The 22,549-nt window shown below is 54.8% G+C and overlaps 1 protein-coding gene across 2 annotated transcripts; it reads left to right on the top strand.

Annotated features, from left to right (window-relative positions):
• Positions 1–2,076: 2,076 nt before the first annotated feature.
• On the top strand, positions 2,077–21,079 carry LOC144945169 (tumor necrosis factor receptor superfamily member 3-like). 2 transcript variants are annotated; one of them, XM_078873456.1, is made up of 10 exons: positions 2,077–2,610; positions 8,065–8,175; positions 12,874–12,952; positions 13,537–13,647; positions 14,486–14,717; positions 15,471–15,553; positions 16,628–16,705; positions 17,982–18,049; positions 19,599–19,626; positions 20,292–21,079. In XM_078873456.1, exons 2-10 carry the CDS (start codon positions 8,140–8,142, stop codon positions 20,444–20,446), a joined length of 870 nt encoding a protein of 289 aa, XP_078729582.1. In that variant the 5' UTR covers positions 2,077–2,610; positions 8,065–8,139; the 3' UTR covers positions 20,447–21,079. The 2 variants fall into 2 exon arrangements, with proteins under 2 accessions (XP_078729582.1, XP_078729581.1); XM_078873455.1 differs by having other exon boundaries at positions 14,483–14,717.
• The last annotated feature ends 1,470 nt before the right edge of the window (positions 21,080–22,549 follow it).

Genomic DNA, 22,549 nt, shown 5'->3' with positions numbered 1-22,549 from the left:
GCAGCGTCAACAGCCCCAAGCGCGTGCCACCACTACCACCACTGCCACCACCACCGCCACCACCACCACTACCACCACTGCCACCACCACCACTGCCACCACCACCGTCACCACCACCACCACCACCACCACCGCCACCACCACCGCCACCACCACCACCACCACTACCACCGTCACCACCACTACCACCGTCACCGCCATGGCGATGTAGGTGCCACTGGTTCTTCACGTTCTGTGGATGTAAGTGCCACTGGTTCTTCACGTTCTGTAGATGTAGATGCCACTGGTTCTTCATGTTCTGTGGATGTAGGTGCCACTGGTTCTTCACGTTTTGCAGATGTAGGTGCCACTGGTTCTTCACGTTCTGTAGATGTAGATGCCACTGGTTCTTCATGTTCTGTGGATGTAGGTGCCACTGGTTCTTCACGTTTTGCAGATGTAGGTGCTATCACCGCCATCTATTGCGCGGAAGTTGAACTTACGGCTCTCGGTCCGAACATCAAAAACACAAAGTAAGCACGGCCACGTAGGTAAAACAACAACTTTGTTTCATTGACCCCTATGTGTTTATTAAGACTGTGCATTTGTTTTACGATTGAGAACCAACGAGGCGGTAAGGCTGCGGTGAAAGTTCAAGAACCACCGAACAAAGCCAACAGGACCAGCACTGACAATCAGTTTGTGTTCTAAAAGACACGGCGATGTTTCGCCAAAGAATCCCCGGCGAGCATGGACCGCAAGGCTCGCGTGACGATGACGAGCGGCGATGGCGACGAAGATCAAGTTCAAAGTTCATTGATTAGGTAGAGCCCTGCGAGCCATTCAGCTCTTGAATCGGGTGCAACCGCAACAAACAGAAAATAAAAACATGAACAAGACTACATCTTAAAGTGACTGAGTGTAAACAGAAAATCCGAGAAAAGACAGCAAAATATTGCAGAAAAAGCACCGTACACCGACACTGTGTGCAAAAATCCCAGTGGGATGCAAGTCAACAACAACAACAACCATAAGACAACTTAGATTAAGGCCATCAGTCTAACTCTGTACTACAACAAACAAACATGGCCAAACCGAAAAACTTTTCGAAAATCACCAAAATGAAGCCATAAACTGTGACCGCATTTTCACAATAAACGACGTGAACAACATGTACTACCAAACTCTGCCAGCCATAGGTGGCTGCATGAGTCACTCCACAAGATGATGATGATAGTGGTCTATTGGCGGTTTAAATGGGAAAAATATGTTTTGGTTTCTCAACAAAAATCGCCGAGAAAGAGGCGGACAGGGAACGTCGATCGGAAAGTCTAATCGGGAGACGTACGGTGAGACATCGCGCGTGCGAGTTGAAGGGTATTTCGTCAACGCGCACCGACCCTGGCGTGGTGGGGGGGGGGGCGATGGGTATTATCGCGGCGTCGTTAAACCCGCCACCACCCGACACGGCCGATGAGTGAAGGTTGTCACGTGAACAAAATCGGCCAATTCGTGTTGGGCACGAACCGGTCGTGTGATGGAGCAGCTACAACGACGTTGACAATTCCAGCATTTTATTGGCATCCGAACGGCAGAGGTCGCAACCGGGTACCCGATACCCGTACCCTACCCGATACCCGGCCGGGTACGGGTAGCCGAGTAGCCGTTTGCGACCCTGGTGCGGCCGGGTACGGTTATGCCGTGAGTCGCTGGTGAGTCACCGTTTGTCACTCCGGGTACGGATAAGGAATCAAACCCCGTTTGCGACCTCTGCCGAACGGTAGGGGAAATCCCTTTGACCACGAAATCACATCCCCAAACCCGTCAACTCCACGCACCTCCCCACCCCCCAACTCCACCCACCTCCCCCTACCCCCGCACCTCCCCATCCCCCAACTCCACCCCCCCCTCCCTACACCCGCACCTCCCCACCCCCCAACTCCACCCACCCCCGCACCTCCCCACCCCCAACTCCACCCCCCCTCCCTACCCCCGCACCTCCCCATCCCCCAAACTTCACGCACCTCCCCCAAATCTCCCCCCCCCCACCATCACCACGTCGCCCGCCCCCCTCCCCGCCCACTCCACCCCCACGCAGCCCCCTCCTACCTCGCACGAGAGCAAGTCGATGACACGGAGCGACGGGGCAGTCCCCAGTTCGCTTCAAGTTCTCATTCAGCAACATCGTTCTAGTCGTCGTCTTCTTCGTCGTCGTCGTCTTATTCAGAAGACGGATCAACTCGTCCACCATCAACTCCACCACCGACTCCACCACCAACTCAACCACCGACTCAACCACCGACTCAACCACCGACTCAACCGCCGACTCAACCACCAACTCAACCACAAACTCCACCATCAACTCCACCACCAACTCAACCACCAACTTAACCACAAACTCCACCACCAACTCCACCACCAACTCCACCACCACCAACTCCACCATCAACTCAACCACCGACTCAACCACCGACTCAACCACCGACTCCACCATCAACTTAACCACAAACTCCACCACCAACTCCACCACCAACTCCACCACCACCAACTCCACCATCGACTCAACCACCGACTCAACCACCGACTCCACCACCAACTCAACCACCAACTCCACCACCACCAACTTCCCAGGTGAGCCGAGTCACTGAGAATGTGGAGTTGACTAGATGGACAGGTGGATTGTTTGGACCGCATTGATTCGCTCAACACACAGGCAAAGGTCCCCCGTGTAGCTGATGCACGGCTGTTGGGGCAAGTGCTGTGGGGGAAAAACACACACACCCGGCCACCTTTGTCTCTCCGGTGCTGATGTTTTATACGCGCCGCACCACTGTGTACTCGGTTCAGGCCGAGTTGACCTAGGGGAGGCCCAGGGAGCGGTTCGGATATTCGTCACTGGTGTTGGCCGTGAGCGGGAATCGAACTCGTAGCGCAGTGCGCTGACCACTACGCCACTGCTCCCACAGACACACACAGACACACACATACACACACATACACACACAGACACACACAGACACATACAGACACATACACACACAGACACACACATAGACACACACAGACAGTTACACACAGACACACACACATACAGACATAGACACACACACTTAGACACACACAGACACACACACAGACAGACAGACACACATAGACACACACATACACACACATAGACACACACAGACACACACACAGACACATAGGCACACACATACACACACAGACAGACACAGACACACACAGACACACACATACACACACATAGACACACACATAGACACACACACTTAGATACACAGACAGACACACATAGACACACACATAGACACACACACATAGACACACACACACAGACAGACACACATACACACACATAGACACACACAGACACACACACAGACACATAGACACACACATACACACATAGACACAGACACACATAGACAGACACATACACACACAGACACACACATACACACACATAGACACACACAGACACACACACAGACACACACAGACACACATAGACACACACACATAGACAGACACACACACAGACATACATACATAGACATACACACAGATACATACACACACATAGACAAAAAAAGACAAATATCCCCCATATAGCCTTAACAGACTGTAGGGGCAAGTGCTGTTAGCGAGCACCAATGAAGGCCGGAACGGTACACGAGGGGGTGGGTGGCCAGCACCACGCCCGACCGCCTTTGTCTCCCTAGTGGCGATGTTTACACACCGCACCAGGTACTCATTTGAGGCTGAGTCGACCTAGGGGAGGCCCGGGACCGGTTCAGATAATCGTCACTGGTGTTGGCCGTGAGCGGGAATCGAAAGCGTGTCACCAGGTTCATAGCACAGCGCGCTAACCGCTGCACCACCGCTCCCCAGACATTGACACACACATAGACACAGACACACATAGACACACAGACATAGACACAGACATAGACACACACAGACATAGATACACACACAGACATAGACACATAGCCTTAGACACATAGACATAGACACACACACATAGACATAGGCACACACACAGACACACACGAAGACATAGACACACACACATAGACACGCAAAGATACACACAGACATAGACACACACACACATAGACACACATAGACACACAGACACACAGACACATCGGCACACACCGACGTAGACTCACGTGGGGCCGGATGAAGGGTTTTGTGGAGTCTTATCGTGTCTTGTGGTCTTGTCTAACATGGGCCGGCACGTCCACTTCACTAAGAGCATGGCCATACAGCACCCCAAGGGCGTAGCCATGGAGTCAACATTGGGGGGGACCAAATCTCCCAGGGGGTCTGGGGGTCCCAACCCAAAAAAACATCTAAATTTGCAAACTAATTTCCTGCCTATAATATAAAAAAATTCCACTAACACATGGGATGGACTTTTTGTTTATTTTGTACAATAATGTCTAATAGTGTATTGTATTACATCGCTCTGTTTTTACTGTTTTACCATTTCTTGTTTCATTGTATGTAATGTTTGAGATTAGGGATTCATAAAGTACAACCATAATCATATAAACAAATCTATGCATTGATTTATATGAAGACAAGGCCAGATATTGTGGCCAATGTTTAGTAAATTGTTGTTTTTATTTACATAGCATAGCAATTATATCTTTTATAGCAATATATTTTGGGAGACATTTTGAGCATATTTGAATATTGGGGGGGGGGTGTGTCGTGTCGTCTTAGTGTAAATACGTACCGACTTGAGCCGTTCATATTCTACACAAATAGCAACGCGATGTTTTTCTCCGATAAAAATTCTTTTTTTCAAAAACCGTTCAGCCTCCCTAATACGCGTAGACAATAGCATTAGAACTTTAAAGATTCGTAACCACGTATTGATTACGACTAAAGATCTGTAACCGTGCATTGATTACAACTAAAGATTTGTAACCACGTATTGATTACGACTAAAGATCTATAACCATGCATTGATTACGACTAAAGATCTGTAACCATGCATTGATTACAACTAAATATTTGTAATAACGTATTGATTACGACTAAAGATTTGTAATCACGTATTGATTAGAACTAAAGATTTGTAACCACGTATTGATTACGACTAAAGATCTATAACCATGCATTGATTACAACTAAAGATTTGTAATAACGTATTGATTACGACTAAAGATTTGTAACCACGTATTGATCACAATTAAATATGTGTAATCACGTATTGATTACGACTAAAGATCTGTAACCACGTGTTGATTATAACTAACGACACGTGTCGTGTATTCACTACAGTCACGTGACGTGTATTCACTAAGGCAAAGATCCCCCGTGTAGCTTTAACAGACTGTTGGGGCAAGTGATGTTAGCGAGCACCTATGAAGGCCGGCACGGCACACGAGGGGGTGGGTGGCCAGGACCACGCCCGGCCGCCTTTGTCTCCCCAGTGGCGATGTTTAAACACCGCACCAGGTGTTCATTTGAGGCTGAGTCGACCTAGGGGAGGCCCACGACCGGTTGAAATAATCGTCACCGGTGTTGGCCATGAGCGGGAATCGAACCCGGGTCGCCAGGTTCGTAGCGAAGCGTAGCGCCAAACGCTACACCACCGCTCCCCACCCAAATATAGACACACACCGACACACATAGACACACACCCAGATGTAGACACACACAGACACACATAGACACACATAGACACACACACAGATGTAGACACACATAGACACACACACAGAACAAATAACCCCCGTATAGCCTTTAACAGACTATTCTTAGGTTTTTTCGGTAAAGCACCTATGAAGGCCGGAACGGTACACGAGGGGGTGGGTGGCCAGCACCACGCCCGACCGCCTTTGTCTCCCCAGTGGCGATGTTTACACACCGCACCAGGTACTCATTTGAGGCTGAGTCGACCTAGGGGAGGCCCGGGACCGGTTCAGATAATCGTCACTGGTGTTGGCCGTGAGTGGGAATCGAACTCGTGTCGCCGGGTTTATAGCGCAGCGCGCTAACCGCTGCACTAGACACACACACAGATGTAGACACACATAGACACACACACAGACACACACAGACACACATAGACACACACACAGATGTAGACACACACAGACACACACAGACACACACAGACACACACACAGATGTAGACACACACAGACACACACAGACACACACAGACACACATAGACACACACACAGATGTAGACACACATAGACACACACAGACACACACAGACACACATAGACACACACACAGATGTAGACACACACATACACACACAGACACACACAGACACACATAGACACACACACAGATGTAGACACACACAGACACACACAGACACACACAGACACACATAGACACACACACAGATGTAGACACACACAGACACACACAGACACACATAGACACACACACAGATGTAGACACACATAGACACACACAGACACACACAGACACACATAGACATACACACAGATGTAGACACACACAGACACACACAGACACACACAGACACACATAGACACACACACAGATGTAGACACACATAGACACACACAGACACACACAGACACACATAGACACACACACAGATGTAGACACACATAGACACACACAGACACACACAGACACACATAGACATACACACAGATGTAGACACACACAGACACACACTGACACACACAGACACACATAGACACACACACAGATGTAGACACACATAGACACACACAGACACACACAGACACACATAGACACACACACAGATGTAGACACACATAGACACACACAGACACACACAGACACACATAGACACACACACAGATGTAGACACACACAGACACACACAGACACACACAGACACACATAGACACACACACAGATGTAGACACACATAGACACACACAGACACACACAGACACACATAGACACACACACAGATGTAGACACACATAGACACACACACAGACACACACAGACACACATAGACACACACAGATGTAGACACACACAGACACACATAGACACACATAGACACACACACAGATGTAGACACACATAGACACACACAGACACACACAGACACACATAGACACACACAGATGTAGACACACACAGACACACACAGACACACATAGACACACACACAGATGTAGACACACATAGACACACACAGATGTAGACACACACAGACACACATAAACACACACAGACACACATAGACACACACACAGATGTAGACACACAGACACACACACACACGTACAGACATAGACACACACACAAAGACACACAAAGACATAGACACACACACACATAGTAGACACGTACAGACATAGACACATACACAAAGACACACAAAGACACAGACACACACACATAGTAGACACATACAGACATAGACACACACACATAGTAGACACGAACAGACATAGACACACACACAAAGACACACAAAGACACAGACACACACACACATAGTAGACACATACAGACATAGACACACACACAAAGACACACAAAGACATAGACACACACATAGTAGACACGTGCAGACATAGACACACACACAAAGACACACAAAGACATAGACACACACACATAGTAGACACGTACAGACATAGACACACACACAAAGACACACAAAGACATAGACACACACACATAGTAGACACGTACAGACATAGACACACACACATAGTAGACACACAAAGACATAGACACACACACATAGTAGACACATACAAAGATCCCCCGTATAGCCTTAACAGACTGTAGGGGCAAGTGCTGTTAGCGAGCACCTATGAAGGCCAGAACGGTACACGAGGGGGTGGGTGGCCAGCACCACGCCCGACCGCGTACAGTCATAGACACACACACATAGTAGACACACAAAGACATAGACACACACACATAGTAGACACGTACAGACACATGCGTAAGCGCACACAGACAAAACACAGGGATGAAACAGACACAGACGTAGGACACACAGAACGCACACAACCCACTGACCCTGGCCCAATGCTCGCCGTGTTGTTGTCCACTGGCAGGACCGTGCGAAGGTTCACCACCCAACCCAGCCTGCTCGGTCACGGAAGGTACCCGTGACCTGGCAGAGGGAGACAATGGTGGTGGCAATCTACGCTCTGCTTGCCGCGGTGGTGAGTCTCCACGTGAAGGCCAGGGACACCTGGGATCGGGGGTGACACTTGGGGACTGAGAACACCTGGGACCAAGGAGACCTGGGACCAGGGAAACCTGGGAGCAGGGAGACCTGGGACCAGGGAGACCTGGGAGCAGGGAGACCTGGGATCGGGGGTGACACTTGGGGACTGAGAACACCTGGGACCAGGGAGACCTGGGAGCAGGGGAACCTGGGAGCAGGGTACGCGGAGCTTAGATCCAGCCACTGAATGTGGGGGGCTTGGTGGTATGTTGATCGTCTTGTATCTATGGCAGCGGTTTCTGTTTGGTGGCTTTCGGCTCTGATTTTCACCTTTTGACTTTTTGTAGGGCCCACACCCTGGTGATGTGCGTAGGTACGTCACATGACTCACGGAGAATTTTATTTCTGCCTCTCGGCCTGCGCCGCGCCCTGTTACCACCTACGTGCCCCGAAGCTAATTCTTCTGGATAGGTGTCACCTACTATATATACACACACTCACCTGTATAGGCACCTGCATTTTCACTCACTCACCCACCAACCCACTCACCCACCCACTCACCCACCCACTCACCTACCCACCACCCACCCACTCACTCCTGACCCACACACTCAACTACCCACCCACTCACCCACCACCCACCCACTCACCCACTCCCCACTCACTCACCCCCACCCACTCACCCCCCACCCACTCACCACTCACCTACCCACCCACTCACCCCTGACCCACCCACCCACACACTCACCCACCCACTCAATCACCACCCACTCACTCACTTACCCACCCACTCAATCACCACCCACTCACTCACCCCTGACCCACCCACTCACCCACCCACTCACTCACCCACCTACTCACCCACCCACTCACCCACCCACTCACCCACCCACTCACCCACCTACTCACCTACTCACTCACCTACCCACCACCCACCCACTCACTCCTGACCCACCCACTCACCCACCCACTCACCCACCCACTCACCCACCCACTCACCCACCCACTCACCTACCCACTCACCTACCCACCACCCACCCACTCAGTCCTGACCCACCCACCCACTCACCTACCCACCCACTCAGCCACCACCCACCCACTCACCCCTGACACACCCACTCACTCACCCACCCACCCACCCACTCACCCACCCACCCACCCACTCACCCACCCACCCACTCACTCACCCACTCACCCACTCACTCACCTACCCACCCACTCACTCACTCACCCACCCACCACCCACTCACCCCCCCACTCACCCACCCACCCACCCACTCACTCACCCACTCACTCACCCCCCCACTCACCCACCCATTCACCCACCCACCCACTCACCCCCCCACTCACCCACCACCCACTCACTCACCCACCCACTCACCCACCTACTCACCCACCTACTCACCAACTCACCCACCCACTCACCCACCCACTCACTCACTCACCCACTCACTCACCCACTCACCTACCCACCACCCACCCACTCACTCCTGACCCACCCACTCAACTACCCACCCACTCACCCCTGACCCACAAATCCACTCACTCACCCACCACCCACTCACCCACTCACCCACCACCCACTCACCCACCCACTCACCCACCCACTCACCTACCCACCACCCACCCACTCACTCCTGACCCACACACTCAACTACCCACCAACTCACTCACCCACCACCCACACACTCACCCACCCACTCACCCACCTACTCACCCACCTACTCACCCACTCACCCCTGACCCACCCACTCACTCACCCACCACCCACTCACCCACTCACCCACCACCCACTCACCCACCCACCCACTCACCCACCCACCCACTCACCCACTCACTCACTCACCCACCCATTCACCCACCCACTCACCCACTCACTCACTCACCCACCCACCCACTCACTCACTCACTCACTCACTCACCCACCCACCCACCCACCCACTCACTCACCCACCCACCCACCCACTCACCCACTCACCCACCCACTCACCTACCCACCCACCCACTCACCCACTCACCCACTCACCCACCCACTCACTCAACCACCCACTCACTCACCCACCCACTCACCCACCCACCACCCACTCACTCACTCACTCACCCACACATCCACTCACTCACCCACCCACTCACCCACTAACTCACCCACCCACTCACCCACCCACTCACCCACCCACCCACTCACCCACCCACCCACCCACTCACCCACCCACCCACTCACCCACCACCCACTCACCCACCCACCCACTCACCCACCCACCCACTAACCCACTCACCCACCCACTCACCCACTCACCCACCCACCCACCCACTCACCCACCCACCCACCCACTCACCCACCCACCCACTCACCCACTAACTCACCCACCCACTCACCCACCCACTCATCCACCCACCCACCCACTCACCCACCCACCCACTCACCCACTCACCCACCAACCCACCACCCACTCACCCACCCACTCACCCACCCACCCACCCACCCACCCACTCACCCACCCACCCACCAACTCACCCACTCACCCACTCACCCACCCACTCACCCACCCACCCACTCACCCACCCACCCACTCACCCACCCACCCACCCACGCACTCACCCACCCACCCACCCACCCACTCACTCACTCACCCACCCATCTACTCACTCACCCACCCACTCACCCACTAACTCACCCACTCACCCACCCACCCACGCACTCACTCACCCACCCACCCACTCACCCACCCACCCACCAACTCACCCACTCACCCACTCACCCACCCACTCACCCACCCACTCACCCACCCACTCACCCACCCACCCAAGCACTCACCCACCCACCCACTCACTCACCCACCCATCTACTCACTCACCCACCCACTCACCCACTAACTCACCCACTCACCCACCCACCCACGCACTCACTCACCCACGCACTCACTCACCCACCCACCCACCCACTCACCCACCCACCCACCAACTCACCCACTCACCCACTCACCCACCCACTCACCCACCCACTCACCCACTCACCCACCCACTCACCCACCCACCCACGCACTCACGCACCCACCCACCCACTCACTCACTCACTCACCCACCCATCTACTCACTCACCCACCCACTCACCCACTAACTCACCCACTCACCCACCCACCACCCACTCACCCACCCACCCACGCACTCACTCACCCACCCACCCACTCACCCACCCACCCACTCACCCACTCACCCACTCACCCACCCACTCAACCACTCACCCACCCATTCACCCACCCACCCACTCATCCACCCACTCACCCACCCATCCACTCACCCACCCACCCACTCACCCACCCACCCACTCACTCACCCACCCACTCACCCACGAACTCACCCACCCACTCACCCACCCACCCACTCACTCACTCACCCACCCACCCACCCACCCACTCACCCACCCACTCACCCACCCACTCACCCACTCACCCACTCACCCACCCACCCACTCACCCACTCACCCACTCACCCACCCACCCACTCACTCACCCACCCACCCACTCACACACCGACTCACCCACCCATTCACCCACTCACCCACCCACTAACTCACCCACCCACTTACTCACCCACCCACTAACTCACCCACCCACTAACTCACCCACCCACCCACTCACCCACCCACCCACTCACCACAACGCAGGTCCCACTCGCACTCTGGAATCCGCTCCTCCCATCATCGTCGCCATCTCCCCCCCCCACTTCCCCCGCACGCTCTCACAGCAAGACCCTCGCTGAGCGCAGTGAACTTTGTGCCGTGCCACAACTGCCCTGAGCCATGACGACTGCGACAGTGCTGTTTGTTGCGGGCCAATTGACGTTGTGGGCCCTGTGCACAGCACCTCGAATTTCAATGCCGCAGGCAGCGGGCAGCCAGCGACCCCTAGCGGTGGCACTCGGGATATAGACTCGCGTGCCTCTCGTGCCTCTGCTGCCTCTCTCACCTGTGCCTCTCACCTGTGCCTCTCACCTGTGCCTCTCACCTGTACCGCTTTCACCTGTGCCTCTCACCTGTGTCCCTTACCTGCCTCTCTCACCTGTGCCTCTCTCACCTGTGCCTCTCACCTGTGCCTCTCACCTGTACCGCTCTCACCTGTGCCTCTCACCTGTGTCCCTTACCTGCCTCTCTCACCTGTGTCTCTCACCTGTGACTCTCTCACCTGTGACTCTCTCACCTGTGCCTCTCACCTGTGCCTCTCACCTGTGCCTCTCACCTGTACCGCCCTCACCTGTGCCTCTCACCTGTGTCCCTTACCTGCCTCTCTCACCTGTGTCTCTCACCTGTGCCTCTCACCTGTGCCTCTCACCTGTGCCTCTCACCTGTGCCTCTCACCTGCCCCTCTCACCTGCGTCTCTCACCTGTCTCTCTCACCTGTGACTCTCACCTGTGCCTCTCACCTGTGCCTCTCACCTGTCTCTCTAAACTGTGTGCCTCATCCAAGGCTCTCATCTGTCACTCTCGCCTGTCTCACCTGTCTCTCACCTGTGCCTCTCACCTGTGCCGCTCACCTATGACCCTCAGCTATGACCCTCATCTGTGCCTCTCACCTGTGCCTCTCACCTATGACCCTCACCTATGCCCCTCACCTGTGTCTCTCACCTGTCTCTCTCACCTGTGTCTCTCCCGTGTCTCTCACCTGTGACTCACCTGTGCGTCTCTCACCATGTCTAGATGCTGTGTGTGGGCGGGACTCCGGTCACGTCGCCTCCGTGCACCTTGCCGGGGCCCTGGGACATCCGCTGTCTCCCAGGTGAGTCGCTGCAGTCTGTGGTGTGTGCTGCACATCCACCCATTGTGGTGAGGATGAGGATGGAAGAGCCGGTGGTGATGGTGGTGGTGATGGTGGTGGTGATGTGAACGTTGTTTGTGATGGTGGTGATGTGAACGATGTTTGTGATGATGATGATGGTGGTGATGGTGTGAACGATGTTTGTGATGGTGGTGGTGATGGTGGTGATGTGAACGATGTTTGTGATGGTGGTGGTGATGGTGGTGATGTGAACGATGTTTGTGATGGTGGTGGTGTGAACGATGTTTGTGATGGTGGTGATGGGAACGATGTTTGTGATGATGGTGGTGGTGATGATGGTGGTGGTGATGTGAACGATGTTTGTGATGATGATGGTGATGGTGATGATGGTGATGATGGTGGTGGTGATGATGGTGGTGAAGTGAACGATGTTTGTGATGGTGATGTGAACGATGTTTGTGGTGGTGTGAACGATGTTTGTGGTGATGGTGGTGATGATGATGGTGATGATGATGATGTGAACGATGTTTGTGATGATGGTGATGATGATGGTGGTGATGTGAACGATGTTTGTACGGCCCCAGGGTGTTTCCTGCAGCTAGATAGCGGGACCTGCGCCCCGTGCCCACACGGCTCCTTCATGGAGCACACCAACACCGACCACGCCTGCCGCAGGTGCAGGAGATGCGACGCAGGTACCGCTCACGAGACACGCGCGAGTCACACGGTGCCCAGGAGATGTTAACTACCTCGCCTGGTGCACAGCAGGTCGTGGGTTCGATCCTGACTCTGATGCCTGCTGCTGTATATTTGGAGTTTGCGTGTCTCTCTCTCTCTCTCATCATCATCATCACGGTGGCTAGGAGATGTTAACTCCCTCGCCTGGTGCACAGCAGGTCGTGGGTTCGATCCTGACTCTGACGCCTGCTGCTGTATATTTGGAGTTTGCGTGTCTCTCTCCCTGTGGTCGTGTGGATTTTTCTCTGGGTCCTCCGGTTTTTCGTTCCACATTTAGCAAGGTCCGTGTGGAGTATTTGGCTGCTATGAATTTGCACGTGACGATAAGCCACTTCGTTGGGGTATCATTCGTGAGAGCCAGGTCGCTTCTGAAAAAGAGCTACATAGCTCAGTGGGGCCTTACCTGGTAAAGTTTAAAATAGTTTAGTAGTTTATAACTTGACCATGCACCAGCCACGCACGCCACACAGCGCAACCAACGAGCGATCACGATGGATGTGCCACCGCATTGGGCACGGTGTCCGACGTTTCACACCACGTCCTGGGGGGCTTCTTCAGGAACCGAACTGATCACATTTGTAACCAGGAATTGACTGCACAATAAGCCACATGTGACTTATCCCGTCCAATCGCAGGCAGCTATGACCAAGAAGTTGTAGAATAACCTCTGACCCCCTCCTCCTCCCCCCCTGCTCCCTCCCCATGTTCCCTGCCCCCATCCCTGCCCTGCTGCCCCCACCCCTGCCCTGCTGCCCCCACCGATGCTTCCCCCCTCACCTTGTCACCCTGGAGCAGGTGCCGGCTTCGAGGAGGGGCGGCCGTGCAGTGCGCAGGCCGATGCGGAGTGCCACTGCCGCCCCGGCCTGCACTGCGTGACCCCCGACTGCCCGCTCTGCCAGGGTCAGCCGCTGTGCCCCCCGGGGCAGCAGCCCGGGCCCCCCCCGGAGCCCAGCTCCTGCATGCCCTGCTCCCCCGGATTCTACTCCGACTCCACGTCCGCCACGCTGCCCTGCAGGGAGCACACGCGGTGAGTGCCGTGGCTGTGGTGGTAGTGGCGGTGATGAGAGTCGGGGAGCGGTGGTGTAGCGGTTAGCGCGCTGCGCTACGAACCCGGTGACCCGAGTTCGATTCCCGCTTACGGCCAACACCGGTGACGACTATCTGAACCGGTCCTGGGCCTCCCCTAGGTCGACTCGGCTTAAAATGAGTATCTGGTGCGTCGCCACGAGGGAGACAAAGACGGCCGGGCGTGGGGTGCTGGCCACCCACCCTCTGTCATCTCAGTCAGTCGACCCATGGCACCTGGGTCTGCCCCTTGACCTCCTGCCAGCGGGCGTTCGACACTTCACGTGGCACATAGCCTGGCACAAGCGCCGTGGTGAGGTCACCGCCGCGTGGTGGCGAATGGCGGCTGTTGTTGTCGTTGTTGTTGATGGTGGTGGCGGCGGCGGCGGTGACAGGATTACTCGGGAGACGCTTTTACTGTACACGTGACTTTCACACAGTCCACCAGCCGCGCGTAAAAAATAAAATCTCCTTAAATAAATGCGTACACACACACACACACGCGTATGTCGGTGTCATATCGTGAGTGAACGTCAGCCCCACGTAGCCACAGAGCGACCTACTCCTGCGTGTGCAGGGTGACCAGTTCCGCTCCGGCACGCCCTGACGGACTTCACCGCCAGAGTTGATGTGCGCCATGGTCTCACTGCTCCCTGCATCCACGCGGCGGTGGTGGTGATGAGGCGTGTGTGTGTGTTTGTGTGTCTCTCTGCAGTTGTGAAGATCTGGGAATGTCAACGGTCATCAACGGAACCCAGGAAGTGGATGCCATTTGTCATAAGCAGAATTATCCCATGGGTACGGAGACACAGGGAGACACACGTGGAGACACACGGACACACACGGAGACACACGTGGAGACACACGGACACACACGGAGACACACGTGGAGACACACGGACACACACGGAGACACAAGCTGAGGCACGAACACACGCAGAGACACACGGGGGCCCGCGGAGACGCACGGAGACACACGTGGAGACACACGGAGACACACGGAGACACATGGAGACATGGACACACACGGACACACACGGAGACACAAGCTGAGGCACGAACACACGCAGAGACACACGGGGGCCCGCGGAGACGCACGGAGACACACGTGGAGACACACGTGGAGACACACGGAGACACACGGAGACACACGGAGACACATGGAGACACATGGAGACACGGACACACACGGACACACACGGAGACACAAGCTGAGGCACGAACACACGCAGAGACACACGGGGGCCCGCGGAGACGCACGGAGACACACGTGGAGACACACGTGGAGACACACGGAGACACACGGAGACACATGGAGACACGGACACACACGGACACACACGGAGACACAAGCTGAGGCACGAACACACGCAGAGACACACGGGGGCCCGCGGAGACGCACGGAGACACACGTGGAGACACACGTGGAGACACACGTGGAGACACACGGAGACACACGGAGACACACGGAGACACATGGAGACACATGGAGACACGGACACACACGGACACACACGGAGACACAAGCTGAGGCACGGACACACGCAGAGACACACGGGGGCCCGCGGAGACGCACGGAGACACACGTGGAGACACACGTGGAGACACACGTGGAGACACACGGACACACGTGGAGACACACGTGGAGACGCACGGAGACACGGACACAACAAACATTTACACAGAATGAGTGCAGCGGTGAGTGAATGTGTTGGGGAGTGAATCAGTGAGTGAACGGGTTGGAGAGTGAGTCAACGAGTGAATGGTCGAGCGAGCGGGCGGGCGGGCAGATGAGCGGGTGGGCGAGCGAGCGAGCGAGCAGGCAGACGAGCGAGCTGGTGGGTGACTCTTTGTGTTGTCTGTTCTCCTCAGTCCTCATTGCTTCCGTCGGTGTTGGAGTGATCGTGATCGTGATCGTGGTGATCTTCATAACCCTGTTCTTATACAAAAGTGAGCATCATCATCATCACACAGTACAACTCACCACCTCGTCACACCAATCATCGTCATCATCATCACACTCACAACACCACCCACCACCTCGTCACACCAATCATCGTCATCATCATCACACAGTACAACTCACCACCTCATCACACCAATCATCATCATCATCATTACACTCACAACACCACCCACCTCGCCACACCAATCATCTCAATCACTCACTCCCTGTTCTTTGGTTATTTCGGTAAAGTCACGTAGAAAGAAAATAGATTAAATACTAGCATACGACGTTTCGATTGCAACACAAGCAACCATCATCAGGTTCAAATGAATGAGAAAACAAACATAGTCAACTTTGAAATATAATGCAATACAGCACAGAGAGTCGGTCAACACAGCAGTCAACACCCCACCTGGTTGATTACGTTCTTACAAAGATTGCTAAATTTGAGAGAGAGGCAAAACACAGACACGGAGACACACAGACAGACACATAAGCAGAGAGAGACTCACACAGAGACACAGAGAGAGAGACACACATAGACACAGACAGACACACAAGCAGAGAGAGACAACACAGAGACACACAGAGAGAGACACACACATAGACACAGACAGACACACAAGCAGAGAGACAACACAGAGACACACACACAGAGACACACAGAGAGAGACACACATAGACACACAGACAGACACACAAGCAGAGAGAGACAACACAGAGACACACAGAGAGAGACACACACATAGGCACACAGACAGACACACAAGCAGAGAGAGACAACACAGAGACACACAGAGAGAGACACACACATAGGCACACAGAAAAACAACGCCTCTGTGTCGAGGCCTTAAAGAGAGAGGGGGGGGTAGAGAGAGAGGGGGGTAGAGAAATTCGCATGTCAATGCGAGATTCGGAGCTTTTTTGACTGCAGGAAATACTACAACACGAAGACTATGAGAGAGAGAGAGAAAACACACTAAATAAAAAAAACTTTGAAAATGTAATGCAATGCAACACAGAGAGTCGGTCAACAAACAATTCATTCCTTCATAGCCACTATGATTACATTCATAATTACCACTACCACCGTCATACAACTTCACCAACTTCTTAATCACGACCAACGCCATCAGTATCATCATCATCCTCCCATCACCCATTTGCAACAAGCCTTTGTGCTGACACGAATCCTCCGCGTGTTCAGGATGGCTATGAGCTGGCACTGCTGATGAGAGCCCCTGTGGTTGAGACCGTGTGCTGTGCTGTGTTGCTTAGGACGTCATCGCTGGTCCTGCCCCATAAGAGGGTGCCAAACCAAGGAACTGGTCAATGTGATCACGCCGGTGAGGAACACCTCCTCACCACAAACAGCTCCTCACCACCCACAGAGACTCACCACCCAGAGAGACTCACCACCCAGAGAGACTCACCACCCACAGAGACTCACCACCCACAGAGACTCACCACCCACAGAGACTCACCACCCACAGAGACTCACCACCCACAGAGACTCACCACCCACAAAGACTCACCCACAGGGACTCACCACCCACAGAGACTCACCACCCACAGAGACTCACCACCCACAGAGACTCACCACCCACAGAGACTCACCACCCACAGGGACTCACCACCCACAGGGACTCACCACCCACAGAGACTCACCACCCACCGAGACTCACCACCCACAGGGACTCACCACCCACAGAGACTCACCACCCACAGAGACTCACCACCCACAGAGACTCACCACCCACAGGGACTCACCACCCACAGAGACTCACCACCCACAGAGACTCACCACCCACAGAGACTCACCACCCACAGAGACTCACCACCCACAGAGACTCACCCACAGAGACTCACCACCCACAGGGACTCACCACCCACAGAGACTCACCACCCACAGAGACTCACCACCCACAAAGACTCACCACCCACAGGGACTCACCACCCACAGAGACTCACCACCCACAGAGACTCACCACCCACAAAGACTCACCACCCACAGAGACTCACCACCCACAGAGACTCACCACCCACAGAGACTCACCACCCACAGAGACTCACCACCCACAGAGACTCACCACCCACAAAGACTCACCACCCACAGGGACTCACCACCCACAGAGACTCACCACCCACAGGGACTCACCACCCACAGAGACTCACCACCCACAGAGACTCACCACCCACAGGGACTCACCACCCACAGAGACTCACCACCCACAGAGACTCACCACCCACAGAGACTCACCACCCACAGAGACTCACCACCCACAGAGACTCACCCACAGAGACTCACCACCCACAGGGACTCACCACCCACAGAGACTCACCACCCACAGAGACTCACCACCCACAAAGACTCACCACCCACAGGGACTCACCACCCACAGAGACTCACCACCCACAGAGACTCACCACCCACAAAGACTCACCACCCACAGAGACTCACCACCCACAGAGACTCACCACCCACAGAGACTCACCACCCACAGAGACTCACCACCCACAGAGACTCACCACCCACAAAGACTCACCACCCACAGGGACTCACCACCCACAGAGACTCACCACCCACAGAGACTCACCACCCACAGGGACTCACCACCCACAAAGACTCACCACCCACAGAGACTCACCCACAGAGACTCACCACCCACAGAGACTCACCCACAGAGACTCACCACCCACAGAGACTCACCCACAGAGACTCACCCACAGAGACTCACCACCCACAGAGACTCACCACCCACAGGGACTCAGCACTCCACACGATGGCTTCAACGTGCACCTAGCCTGGCACGAGCTCGTCGCCATGATTCACTTGTGTTGGGTGCCAACGATTTGAGATTAAACCCCGGACTGTGTCGCCTTTGTGTCTTGCAGCCACCGACAGCAGAACGCCCCCCAGCTGGTGAGTAATGCACTCAGACTCAGCGTCGCGCTCGCTCAGAGACAGAACTTTGCCAAATCCGTTGTTTGTTTTTGCACTCGCTGGCCATGGTGCTGATTTAGTGAGACTCGGTGAGAGCCCAAAGAGACCCGGCCCCGGTTTCATAGCGGGTAGCGGCAGAAACACCTGGAGTCGAACCCAGGTACTCGGCGCCTATGGCCTCTTCGTCCAGACTCCCATCTCCCCAATGGAACTGGTTTCTGGTAAAACCAGAAAAAACAAACATTGGAGGGGAGGTGGTGGGGGGGGGGGTTCAGTGTCTCTGGGGAGCACTCATTGGCCCTTGAGACCCAACAAGAGAGGGGGGGCGAGAGAGAGGGGGGGGGCGAGAGAGAGATAGAGGGGGGGCGAGAGAGAAAGAGAGAGGGGGGTGAGAGACAGGGGGGCGAGAGAGAGAGAGAGAGAGAGGGGGGGGGGCGGGAGAGAGAGGGGGGCTAGAGAGAGAGAGAGTGACGATCGTCTTGGGGTATTTGGAGGTGGGGGGGGACCCAGTTGAGTCTCTGGACTCAGCCGGGCGACACACGGAGTCGAGCCCAGGCCCTCCGCGCTCTGACCCCTCCCTCGACCTTTCACCAACACTGCCGCCCCCCCCCACCCCCGCCCGTGTCCCCGTGTCGTGCCTGCAGGCGGGACCATCATCAACATCATGGCGGGGCACTGTCAGATCGGCAACGACAACGTGATGAGAACCAACGGAGGCGAAACCGAGCCGCTTCGTGCAGACGGACCGGACGGAGAGGACCCGGACCCCCCTAGTGGGGAAGGGGGGGCATGGGTGTGAACGTGGGTGTGTGAGTGTGGGGGTGTGGGTGTGAACGTGTGTTTGTGAGTGTGGGGGTGTGGGTGTGTGAGTGTGGGGGTGTGAACGTGGGTGTGTGAGTGTGAACGTGAGTGTGGGTGTGAACGTGCACTGTAAACCCTCTGTATATTTAACATAATGTATTATCTGATTTGTACTATAGTATTTGCATTTTGTAAACTATTTCCCGCCTATTCTGGGCATTACTTGAAGTTTCGTCCGAGTCTGTTACTGTTAGCGCGAGGAGTCGAGGGTTCGAGTGACCGATTCGGAATGGCAGAGGTGCGTTCTGTTTCGCGTGCGATGTCGCAGCAACGGAGACTCAACGCAATAGCCGGCAGGGTCCGGGCGGTCCCCCCCCGACTGACGTAACGGGTTTCCGTCCCCCGGGAGCCGTTCATCGGTCGAACGGCTCGTGAGTCGGAATGCAGTAACTTGCTCAGGCGCGTCGTCGCCGTGTGACGAGGGGAGCTCTATGTCTCCCGAGTAAATTGCTCGTCGGGCGAATGTGTCGTCAAAACGATCGCCGTTTTTCACATCGACTCTTGCGCAACTTTTTTTCTCTCACCAAGTTAGAGTTTTAAAATCAATAAAACATCGAATGTGATGCTTGCAGGTGCCTTTCAACAGCATCATCAATTAGCCTCCCCCCACCCCTGCCCGCCATGACAGTGCCACCATGAGGACTCCCCCCCCTACCCCCACATGGTGAATCACGCGCGCTGCATCACGTGGCCCAGCACGGTTGGTAACCAAACAGCTGTGGGCCGCGGTGCGCCCTCTGCCGGCCGCCGCTCGTTATGCGAACATTTTGCTCGTTCTGCGAACAAATCGGTCTCAATTAAAATTGGCTCGTTGATGGCGGCATTCTCGTGGAAAGAATCGCTCGTGAAACGAGTCACCGCCTGCGCTGTATTTTAAAAGGCCATACGTTCAGTGTTATACATTGTGTTGCGGTTTGACAAAAAAAAGAAGCTTTGTTCAAATAAATGTGTATATTGATGTGTGATACTAGTGTGGAGATGGTGCGCCGACTAGCGGCCATAAGGGCAAATTACGGTTGGGGGAGCAATACACAAACAACCATGAGAGTATGCACGCAAGCGACCACAAGGGGAGGCAACTAGGGCAAGGGTCAAAAAGGGGATCGATCTGGAAGCTCCTAGAACCCGCAGGAGAGTTCGAGGGGAGGGGCGTGGTCAGGGGCGGGGCATGGCCAGGCTGGGGGGATAAAATGCGGAGTGGAATTGGGTTCTGGGCTGCCGTGGGGGTTCGTCATCGCTGTCGTCGCTGTTTAGTCAGCCGGCTATATAGGCAGTCAGCGCAAAGTTACACTCACTGTAAGTCGTCGAGAAATAATAAAGAAGCCCTCTGCAGTTTGTGCGTCTGAATTCATTACATTATGTAGTGACATCTCAGATGTCACTGTGTGGTGCCGGTCCTAGAACGGCACGGCGTGCGATGTACGCACATCGCGGGCACCACGTGTGTAGCGACATCGTGAATGTCGCTGATTAGTGCCGGCTCGAGTGAGGCACGGCGTGCGATGCATCGTCATCGCGGACACCCCGTAGGTGGGTGCAGTACCAGCCCTAGAGGGGGCTCGGTGAGCGCTCAGTGGCACCACACGAGGCGTGCAGTGCTGACCCCTACAGGAGGGAGTGCGGGAGTGTCGGCCATGGGATGAGGTTACCCGAGGCCATAGCACTCTGATTGACCCCGGAAGGCACGTGACCAGTAAGATCTACACAGGGGCCCCAGGTGGGGGCTAGGGGGTGGTCACGTGCCTGGGGGTGAGATCCTACGGGAAGGGTCGAGAAACGACGAGAGGTTTCTCGAAGGTGGGCGGGGTCAAGGGCGGGGCCAGCCACGACCCGGGAACATATACACCGGGTCCCCACAGGGACCGGGGCTCAGCGTTGCTGTTGTCATCTGAAGATCTACGATCTACGGTCTCCGTCGTCCAAGAAGAAGTCACCAACACGTGGGCGAGGACCCAAGCCTGGGTCCTGTCTGTTGTAGCTACTCCCAGTAGCTAGCGTAGTCAGCCTGATGGTCCACCACCTCATGTTATCTGGTAAAGGG

This window comes from Lampetra fluviatilis, chromosome 36, assembly GCF_964198595.1.
Source record: "Lampetra fluviatilis chromosome 36, kcLamFluv1.1, whole genome shotgun sequence".
Lineage (NCBI taxonomy): Eukaryota > Metazoa > Chordata > Hyperoartia > Petromyzontiformes > Petromyzontidae > Lampetra > Lampetra fluviatilis.
The sequence above is the reverse complement of the archived record's forward strand: the minus strand, read 5'-3'. Positions and strand labels throughout refer to the sequence as shown.

Coding starts and splice junctions, on each gene's coding strand:
- LOC144945169 (XM_078873455.1), top strand. CDS start 8,140: ATGGTGGTGGCAATCTACGCTCTGCTTGCCGCGGTG. Junction 14,718..15,470: donor CCCTGCAGGGAGCACACGCG/GTGAGTGCCGTG, acceptor GTCTCTCTGCAG/TTGTGAAGATCTGGGAATGT. Junction 19,627..20,291: donor AGCAGAACGCCCCCCAGCTG/GTGAGTAATGCA, acceptor TCGTGCCTGCAG/GCGGGACCATCATCAACATC.